This window comes from Mizuhopecten yessoensis, unplaced genomic scaffold (assembly GCF_002113885.1).
Source record: "Mizuhopecten yessoensis strain PY_sf001 unplaced genomic scaffold, ASM211388v2 scaffold11015, whole genome shotgun sequence".
Classification (NCBI taxonomy): Eukaryota; Metazoa; Mollusca; class Bivalvia; order Pectinida; family Pectinidae; genus Mizuhopecten; species Mizuhopecten yessoensis.
Window position 1 is genome coordinate 696125 of NW_018408836.1, and position 10374 is coordinate 706498.

Genomic DNA, 10374 nt, shown 5'->3' on the forward strand with positions numbered 1-10374 from the left:
CCCCGGCTCCCTGTCTCCATATGACCCTAGTGTCTGCAAGAACTTTAAATAAAAATTTAAAAACTAAACTTACAAATTACGGTTCCAGAATGAAATACCTCATCACGTACATCACAAGATTTTTTAATGTATAAACACAAGCGTATAGAAAATGTAAAGAATGAAAGTCGTCTTAAACTGAATCGGTCGTACGTTCTTCATTCGAGACACAAGGCATTGTACTCTGCTGGCGGACTCTACCGCGGTAACCCGTTTTTGCGATAACCAAACTTATATCTTTTTAGGAATGCATGGATCAAAATGTATACACTTCTTCAACTTTTGTAATTTGTGTACGTTAGGGGTTTAAGTTCATATCTTCACACCTCCTCTTCTGTTTCAACTTTTGATAAGACCATTGAATTGTCCACCTTTTGCGAATACTGGCATCAATGATGACTACTAGAGGTACAAAACAGCTGTGTGGTGCAATCGAATTCATATTTTTCCATGCAAGTTCCTTACGTGTACTAGACTTATTAGGTAAAATCACTCGTGTGTGTGTCTTACGTTCATCAACGCAGATCCATTAAGAAAAGAAGAGAATAACCACGAAAGCGTTTAAAATATAAAACAAAAGTAAATATGGACAAATCACCAGTCACTAAGGCAAAGTAAACAGTCGATATATGTGCAACTTTAAAACAGTTAAAACTTCAGAGAACCTAAAACAGCGATCACTCTGAGATATAAAGGGAATCAGTTCCAAGGAATATCACTGCTTTCCAACTGAATTGAAGAAATTGATTTCATGCTCCATGCCTGTTTTGAAAACCTCCATGGCTTTGGTGCGATCGAACTTTTCCCCTTCCTTGTCAATGAATTCTATTATACCCGCCAGAGTACTTCCGCTGACAAAGTTGCTCGCGACCCATTGGTTGTATGCTCCATGATTTGTCTGCAATAGTACAATATTATACACATGATTTTGAATATGTTTAGTCTCGATATACNACGTATGATGTCAGGCAATGCTGCGGAGTGAATTTTACAGGAGCTTGTTACCCTGTATCAGCAGTTACGATCACTGCGGTTGGAGTCAGAATCTTTGTTGTGTGTCCCAAAATCTCGTACTGTGACCTAATGAAACATATGCTTTGGGAGGGTTTCGGCTACGTCGTGGAATAGTTTACCATCTGCTATTAGAAAGTAAAATGCCCTGGCCAAGTTCAAGAGGGACATCAAAACCTCTTCACGTCTGCATTTTAGAATCCTTGAAAAGACGACATGTGCACATTGTTTGCTTAAATGTATATAAGTGATTGTAAGCCTTTGTTTTTTTTGTTCTCACAATTATAACCATTACTATTATCCGTATGTTGTAAAGCGCTTTAGAGTAATTTTACAAATTATATAGGGCGCTATATAAATGCTGTATATTATTATTATTATGTAACTATCAATGGTTAGGAAGTAATCTAGTGATATGTCCTAAAAACGCAACATTATTCGAGAACCTCACGTGAACATTTTCCCACGACTGTTTCATCCCGCTTGCGCGAATTTGTTGTGAAAAGCGGTGTTTATCATGATTGGAAGTGTATACGACTCGTCACGTTTTTTGTTTCATTTACTATGCACGGATATGAAATATGAAAGAACTTTCGTGTGTATGTCGTTGGAAGAATATAATGTGTCGTGATTCTGACCCCACATCCCATCGGGGTTTCTGTTGGTACATGTACATGAAGTATCGGCCTCGCTATTTCCGAAACTGAATTATTTTCAAAATACTACTTATACATGTAATTTTTCAAGGCGAGTTTCGTTTATGTAAAGGGGGACAACTCTAACGGCAATGGCCTCAATGCATAGATACCCATTATCGTCATACATACCCCAATTTGGGTTCCCAGCCAGGCCCACAGCTTTAGACATGGGCTCATTGACACAAGGAAATAGATTGTATCCATGTTTTGGGCTGCATTTTCTACAAAGTCTATGTAGGCCTGGCATGCACTGTCTAGCTTGATTGCAGAAGAATTATTGATGTGCAATCTGTTGAATGCAGCTTCGTAATGCCTGCAATTTAACAGCGTGCATGTTTGGAGGACGACAATGACTAGAATTAAAATCTGAACAAAACGTTTGAACATAAGATTATTGCATTATATTTTTACCAGTGAAATATTGATTATTAATCATTTTATAAAATGATATTTTTTCCCTGAGTGAAAATTATGAAAATGATATGTTTTCACAAGTGAAACACAACTGGGGAAGGCACAACGGTTAATTTCATAGTCAACTTTCATTGTCATGAAAGCAAGCAGCAAACAATTCCAACTGTTGTGGGAAACTCAAATCAATGAAGCACATGTTAGCGTCTCCATGTCTCCAGTTAGGCCAGGCAATCGGCAGAAATTGTAAACAAATCGGGGTATTCTCCAACAGTGACAGCAATTAAATATAACTTGCAGAGGTCGTTTTGATACAACAACTCCACTCCCCGCCATTTTAGATTCGACGCTTATCAACAACGCTTAGTGATCTGAGTTGATATGACGAGACTTTCATTATATACTTACATTTGTGATGTAATTTGCTATACTTTATCAAAAATATGAACTTAAATATCTACTTTATTGAAATAATTTATTAAAGGAATTCCATTATGACTTTTTAAATAATTTAACATTCCTGTACATAGAACTATATTTTGTCGCATAGGGTTGTTTAGATATGCTAGAGATAAAAGGATTCAGATCAAGTCTTTGTTAGCTTGATGTGTTGCGTCGGTTTTCAGGGTAGGTTTTTATGAAAACAAATGTCATAAATAGAATAGCTTACAGTGTGGAGCATTCGTGAAAAATATCAAAACATTAGCCACACTAGTGAAATATATTTGGTATTTCTGAAAACACTGCTAGATATCCGCTATTTCTCCAAAAGTATTGCAACTTCAACAGATTGGTTTTGGTATCACTGATGACACTTATTCATCACAACATCAATGTAAAAGGTTTATTTTTATAAAATAGACCGAGGAAAACAGTATCAAAACCGCTGACAAGTTGATTGGTGTAAATACAAAGGTTTTGTGATCCGTGTTATCAGAATATTAACATTTTAAACATATGTCAATATATACCCTACCCTGGTGTTGGTTGATTGGTTGGTTGTTTATTTATTTAGAAATACTTTAATAGCGTCCTTGTGATCTTTACAATGAGTTCCTAGCGTTTTGCCCATTTATTGGTTCAGGCAACTGCTTCTGACAACAACATCAGTTGAATGTTTAACCCATAAAGTAAACGAAAGCACTTCTTGTCTATGCATTCAGTTGGTATCTTACCCCTTGAACTTAGTGGTCACGAGTTTGAGAAAATCTTTCATTGCTCCTTCCTCTGCTTTGCTTGCTGCCTTCTTGATGACTTCATACATCTTTTGTAGGTATATAGAGTCTTGGACAACATACCGAACTGATAACATATAATTTACAATAAAAAAATATTATTTGTAGTGCTAATTTGATTATCTTTACTGAGCTTAGAAAATTGAGGTTGAAGACTCACAGATAAATTTTCTGTTTGTAATAGAATGACTGTTGATTAATCATCTTAAATTAATTGTGATGTCTGTATATATCGTCCTGTAACATCATAAGAGCGTTTGTGACAATTGGATCATTTCTATTAACCGCAAAATTAAAGAAAACAAATACGTTTTCAATTTATAAACACAAAACAGGCATATGATTCAGTACTTGGATTGTATCTTTTTGCATTTTACATAGTGATATATAAGCAATATGGAAATGAAAGAAATAATACCAAACTCAATCGCATCGAGTGATCCATCCTTAACACCTTGGACAAATGGCGTTGACAGAGCTTGTTTCCATTGTTTCTCTGATCCATTCCAAAGGAAGTCGAAATTGCTTCCCTATAACAAGATGAAAAACACATGTTCACGTTCAACCAGTTAATTGTGAAATAGGATTTCGACAACCTTCTCCAATATACTAGTTAACAAAAACAGTATATTTATGGTGGTTAAAAGTGGTACTTAATATCATTTTTTTCCGTTATACTAAAATTGATCTCTTAATTCGTTTACTGTTGTCCAATGTAAGAATAAATAACAAAGTAAAATGCTTTGTTTTTACTTACCCTATCGTTTGATGTCATGCTGATAAGGTCTGACGTGTTGTTAAATGAAAAAATGGAATTTTAATATTTTGTTTTATGTTTGGTTAGATGGCATATACTCGCAACTGTACATAAGTAGATACACGATTTTCAATTATTTGTCCACTGACAAGTGTCTTTGCTTAGTCATAGGTGGACACTGCAATAAGTTTTTAAAGATTATTCTAATAATATGTTTGCGAAAAAATGACAAACAAATGATAAATATCAAAAGTAATTGCAACGTAACACCGACAATTTTAATGTTCTTAAAATCGACTTGAAATACTTTCTTTTTCGGATAATACTCACCGTCGCCAAACTCATTGTTTTCCTAAATTCAACGACTTTTAGCAGATATTCAAGAAATTATCTACAAATGTAATTGTAATGTTAATTTAGGTATCTAACTTCAGTTGAAGTTGTATTTTCTAAAAGACCGAATGATTGCTTTACTAGACAGTCTTCAAGAAAAAAAACTTTCGTAAAAAAATCTGACACAGAAACTGAAATTGCCCCGCTATGAGGTATTTATTCTTACTCATAAATGCATAGGACTAGCTATTTGTACACCTGTTTAATTGTAACATTGTTAACAATGTTCTTGTGAAAGCTTTTCCCTGAAAAAACTCATTTCTTTAGAGTAACATTAATCGAAGTATATCTGTATTTGAATTCGTTTGCATATTAAATAGCATGCGTTTTGAGATAAAAATCTTTATTTTCAATTGTATGAATTGCTTGGTGTGTTGTATGAAATTGAATATTTTGTTTATAAAAAGGAAGGTGAAGATATCCTGCAGATCAAATAACGGAGTTATATTTTTCTAGTTACTCTAAAGTTAAACCAAACTATATATATTGTCATATATCAGCTTTTTTCTCCTTCTTTTATTAATTTCAATCGTCATTATGGTTATTCATAAAAATACTAGATGTCATTTATTGTGCCGCAGCAGAAAATTACATAAAACTTAATTACTTTTGAAATAAAAACGACTTTAATTCAGATAACAAAAAATTTTTATATACATTTTGCTTAGCTTCATTACACGTCGTCAAACTTAGTATTATTTACATGAATTGTGACAGTAAGCATTGATAATTACAATAACCGATACAGCTGGATATACGTATGTGGTGTATTGATCCAAGAGATAAGATAATGTAACACATTGGACCATTTAACAAGCTCGATTAAAAAAGATTTATCTAAATTTGTTTTATATTTGTATACAAAGTACACTATTTCACCGACTAGGCATACTACATGTATGAAGCGTAGCATACAGTGTTTGTTGATACATGCAAATGTGAACAGAATTGTGATAAAGTGGATGAGCATGTGATAAAAGAAACAATGATCAAGACGGAGAATCAATGTAAAAAACGGCACCGTTTAATACCATACACAATCTCTCATACATAAAGATATGGCCAGAAGAACAACTCGGGTGTATGTAGGAAGTATAAAACAGTACGTATAAGAAGTATATTAATTGCATTGTTTCAAATGCAAAACTATTTTAACTAAAATAAACATTAAGCAAAAATCCATTATATAATAGTTCTAGAAATCCATATAAGCTAAAACGATACACGGTAAAAATGTCCGATACCAAATGTTATTATGACCTCATAAATATTGAAAAATATATTCCATTTCTTATATCTTAATTTTCAAATGCTTTTAATGTATCGAGTTAAGTCCGAATAATATAAAGATGCAAATATTTTTGCTACGTTCATGCACGGTGCAACTCGGAAAATAACAGTGTGTGTTTTCGCGGGAAACTTTGAAACGTTCGTTGGAGATCAACAACAACAACATAATAATAAAGTTCCATTTTCAAAAATTAATTTTGGGAATAGTACAAATGGTATGTGAAATACATTGGTTTTTAAAATAAAAGTACTTTATTCCCAAAATAAAAAATATATAATATTTTATGTCCAAATGTTCATTTAAATCAGCTTAATAACAATAACCTGCAGACAAATTCGCGGCAGACGGTAAACAAGCAACATTTTTTATGTCTGTGTTAGGTAAGGCGGATCGCCATTTTGTTCACATGCGGCATATGAGTTAGATTGGCTGCACACCTTAGTTGCAATTACATCCATGGAAAACAGATTTATACTGGAAACCAGAGGTAAATGATGTTACACTCGATTACTGGAGGAGATTTGGTACATGTTTAACCGACAGAGTGTTTGTGTTTGGTTTGAAGAAGATGACGAAACCTAAGTGGATAGGGGCACAAGTTTCTAAGTTGGTACTTTTTCTTTCCCTTGGACAAAAACAGCCAATACGTTGGAACGTGTTTTTTTTTTGTGCTGCGGAGAATGTTCGCTTCGATGTCCTGTCATTGAAAAGAGATAAGTTCTGCACTCAAAATTACAATCATTAGATATCATGTTTATATTTTGAATGGCAGTTGGTCGTGTTAGTTGAGTAGCGTCTGCAGTGTATCAATGCGCAATATAATAAGGCCACCTGTGTTATACAAAGCAAATAACGTTCTCGTCAATGGATTCAAACATACATAATGTACATGTTGATAATTGAACATAATTAACTGCAAATATAAAGACAGCGCAATAAAAGAGGTAATAGTTAAATATAGATTTTCTTTAACACTCATGCTAATGCAAACAGGGTAGGGGATATTTTTCAATCAAAGATATATCTGAAAAACGATACATTCTTTGTGCGACTCCTCGTATGTCAAAGCACCATATTGAGCTATAAAAAGAATTAAAGGTACAATTAGCGTCTCGCACTAATATGGAATCTCCCATTTCAAAGAATATATACATATGTATACTATATACTATTGGCATACACCGAACACTGGCGACGTGAAAATTATTTTCCAACAATACATTTTTTTTTCGTTATGTTTTATTATAATTATGGATTAACCTTAACATTGTACTATAAGATACACAAACGATATATTATATCCAAGTATTTACTTTTATTGTACTTATTTGTCATAGCAAAAGATACAATGACCTAATATATATTTATCATTCTTTTAGCATAACAGCTAAAATCCTGTTGACACGATTTATTTTAAGTATTTAACCACTGACATACAACATACAATCAATTTTGATGCAAGACGATAAAATCAGACGTTCAGTTTGTTTGCTCATTCTCTAAACATTGCTTTTTCTATAATACTTATGCCAATATTGCTCAGAAACCATCTTATAACTAAGTGTCGCATATAAGAAAATACACGTAACATGGTTGTGCTGTACCGTAACGTTATTAATAGAATGTCTTTTGAGAAATGTAAAATGGCTTTACGTACTAGGAATATCATATCTATTTTTAATTTCCGTGTTACCAATACAGAAGGAAAATATTTGCTGTCAAACAGACGTCATACAAATAAAAAATCAAGACAGATAATTCCTAAATTAAGAGGAAAATGGACCTGTTAATATCATCAATACAGTTGTTGGTTCTGTGATATTTGACTGGAATAAAAATAAATTCAAAAGATATAAGTAAATGAAAAATATGGACACATTTTGTGGTCCCCATCATAAATTCATTGGGAGATATGCCGTTTCTCTGAGTGATATAAGATTACCTTTCAAATTAGTATCAAATGGAAACGAATCCAAAACTTTCATACTAACTGGATATAATGATTTCATATTGCAACTATGATGTCATATGGTTTTATGTCCAGATGATGATATTGCAATTGATTCTTCTGTTTGTGTAAAAAGCTTAATTAAATTAGTATATGACACCAGTTACATAATATTTATGTATCACAAAGAATTCACACGAACAAACTCACTTCTGTTATGTGGGGGAAAAGGTATGGTTGATCTTGAGCCAACCACCCAGTGCTGGAGAGCTAAGGATTTTAGATGGTCAGACGCCTTAGCTGATCGGCAACCGTGGCACTAATGTTGGCAAAACAATATATGGATATATATATAAGTATCCTGATACTGATAATGAAAGTAAGATTACAAAGGCTTGAGTCGAATAGGAATGGGGAAGCTGTGGGCATTTGATATCTATGAACAGCGAATGGTTATACAGCCTTTGTATATGTATCGGTCATTGCTGAAAAGGAGGCATCATAGGATCAAAATTTAATAGGAAGAAACTCCCTGTACATCATATATACCATCAACTGGAAAGATAACCCATACCATGTAGAGAGGTATATGCATAACGTATTTGGGCCTGACCGGTGTAAAGGTCCGTATCACCGTTCTAGATACATGTAGCTGTCCTTAATAGCGTCTGATACAGTTCGTGCCTGTTGACAAGGGGGACAAAGGTCAATATTCAGTGTTTAATCATCATTGATATAAGTAAGGCGGCAGGCTATGATGTCCGAAAAACGGATATAAACAGGAATACAGAGGTAACTGATGCTAAACTCGCTTAATGGAAGATATTTTGTATAGCCGAGAGTTGTTTGAGTTTGGTTCACAGTGGGTGATGGCACCTATACAATTTTTGAGCTGCGGAAAATGACCGGTGATATGATCAAAAGAAAGAATCGCTTAGATCATCCGTCATGAAAAAAGATACAGTATGGGCATTTTAGAATACCATGATTTAAACGTTTAAAGGCAATGTCTCGCCCGTATATTGGTTTTCCCGTCTCAACAGTTATGTAGGTGTAATATGTGCATAAACCGAGGTTATTCCTGCGAAAATGGCAACGTGACAATGCTTTTTCAACAAAACATGTTTTTGTGAATTTATTTTAAATCTTTCATTAAGTGTGTTTACCGTTACATTGTATTTTATCAAACATGAATTATGTATCATACCTCAGTACTTTCTTGTATTTTACGTATGTATCATCAAAGAAAATATAATTACCTGTCATATAAATATATTTATCTACCGATAAGATCATACTATAATCCTCCTAACGCGAATTTTTAATCATATTTTTAAATATTACCGACAGAAATATCCCTCAATTACCCTCTATGCAAAACGAACAAAATCATGCTTAAAACTTGTATGTTAGTAATTAATTCTTTTAACATTGTTTTTCAATTATACTTACGCTAATATTGTTCAGAATCCGTCTTGTAGGTAAGTGTCTCATATAAGAAAACACAATGTTTTAAGTTTCTCATTGTATTTATAGTCTTCGTAATTCTATTCGCGGTTGTGCTGTAACCTTTAACCATAACAAAAGACACACTACTTTCAGTTTACCTAACACTTATAGTTTTTGTCATTCTTTTTGGGGTTGAGCTGTACCCGTAAGTCATTTATAGAATGTCTTTTGAGAATTTGTTTTACTAGGAATAGCATATCTAATTTTAATTTTCTTGTAACCATAACAGAAGGAAAACACTTCCTGTGAAACAGACGTCATACAAATAAAACGTTAAGGCAGTTAACTAATAAAAAGGATGGTAATGGTCCTTTTGATATAATTTAAAAAGTGATGTATTTTTATATTTTGACTGAAACGAAAAATAAATGCTTTCAAAAGATGCAGGTTGATAGGAGAATATGGACACATTTTATGGCCTCATTTATGAAATTATAATTTCATTGGGAAAGGTTATTGTCCTGGTGATGATGTTTCAATTGAATATCCTGTTTGTGTAAATACAAATGTAGCTGAATTTAATCATGATATTACACAAGTTACATATCACAAAAAATAACACGAGCAAGTTAACTGCTGTTATGCGACGAAAGGTTTGGTTTTTGTGTTTTATGTCATATTAACAGCTATAGTCATTTTAATGACGTGGCAGGGTTTAATTGTGGAGTACATCCGGGGTACCCGACAAAAACCAACGATCCGCGGCTAGTACCTGGCGACTGCCCAAAGTAGTCCTCGAATCCACGGCCCAGTGATGGAGGGCTAGTGATCGTAGATGGTCAGACGCCTTAGCAACCTGGCCATCGCGTTTTTGTTTTGGTGAAAACAATATATAAATGACAGAAGCTTGCAAGTTCATATTTAATATATTAAGCTTGAGCAGAGTTAGAATTGTAAAACAGAGATAATTTGATTTGTATTTACCGCCAGTAGTTATATTGGTCATTGCTGAATAAAAGGTATCATAGGATAAACATTTAATAGCAAAGAAACTGGCTTTGCATCATCAGAATCTACAACTGGAAATAAAAACCCATTCTTTCGTATTCCTGTTATGACACTGAGACCGAGTAGAGAGTTAC

At 33.5% G+C, this 10374-nt stretch overlaps 2 protein-coding genes across 2 annotated transcripts in view; both read right to left on the reverse strand.

The window, feature by feature from the left end:
• Positions 1 to 555, reverse strand: part of LOC110464612 — a 21712-nt gene extending 21157 nt beyond the window's left edge. Inside the window, exon 1 of the mRNA XM_021519925.1 lies at positions 550 to 555. Within this exon, the coding sequence (XP_021375600.1) occupies positions 550 to 555 (6 nt within the window). The remainder of the gene's footprint in view (positions 1 to 549) is intronic.
• On the reverse strand, positions 14 to 4494 carry LOC110464623 (aminopyrimidine aminohydrolase-like). The gene is made up of 6 exons (XM_021519949.1): positions 4482 to 4494; positions 4152 to 4180; positions 3813 to 3924; positions 3335 to 3461; positions 1878 to 2061; positions 14 to 937 (listed from the first exon to the last, which is right to left on the reverse strand). The coding sequence occupies exons 2-6, from the start codon at positions 4167 to 4169 to the stop codon at positions 755 to 757; spliced, it is 624 nt and encodes a 207-aa protein (XP_021375624.1). The 5' UTR covers positions 4170 to 4180; positions 4482 to 4494; the 3' UTR covers positions 14 to 754.
• Positions 4495 to 10374: the final 5880 nt, after the last annotated feature.

What these genes read in the sequence shown, in the direction of transcription:
- LOC110464623 (XM_021519949.1), bottom strand. An exon ending in GTGACCACTAAGTTCAAGGG is followed by an intron (nt 2,062 to 3,334) that starts GTAAGATACCAA and finishes GTTAAATTGCAG; the next exon opens with GCATTACGAAGCTGCATTCA. An exon ending in GGCTGGGAACCCAAATTGGG is followed by an intron (nt 938 to 1,877) that starts GTATGTATGACG and finishes GTACTATTGCAG; the next exon opens with ACAAATCATGGAGCATACAA.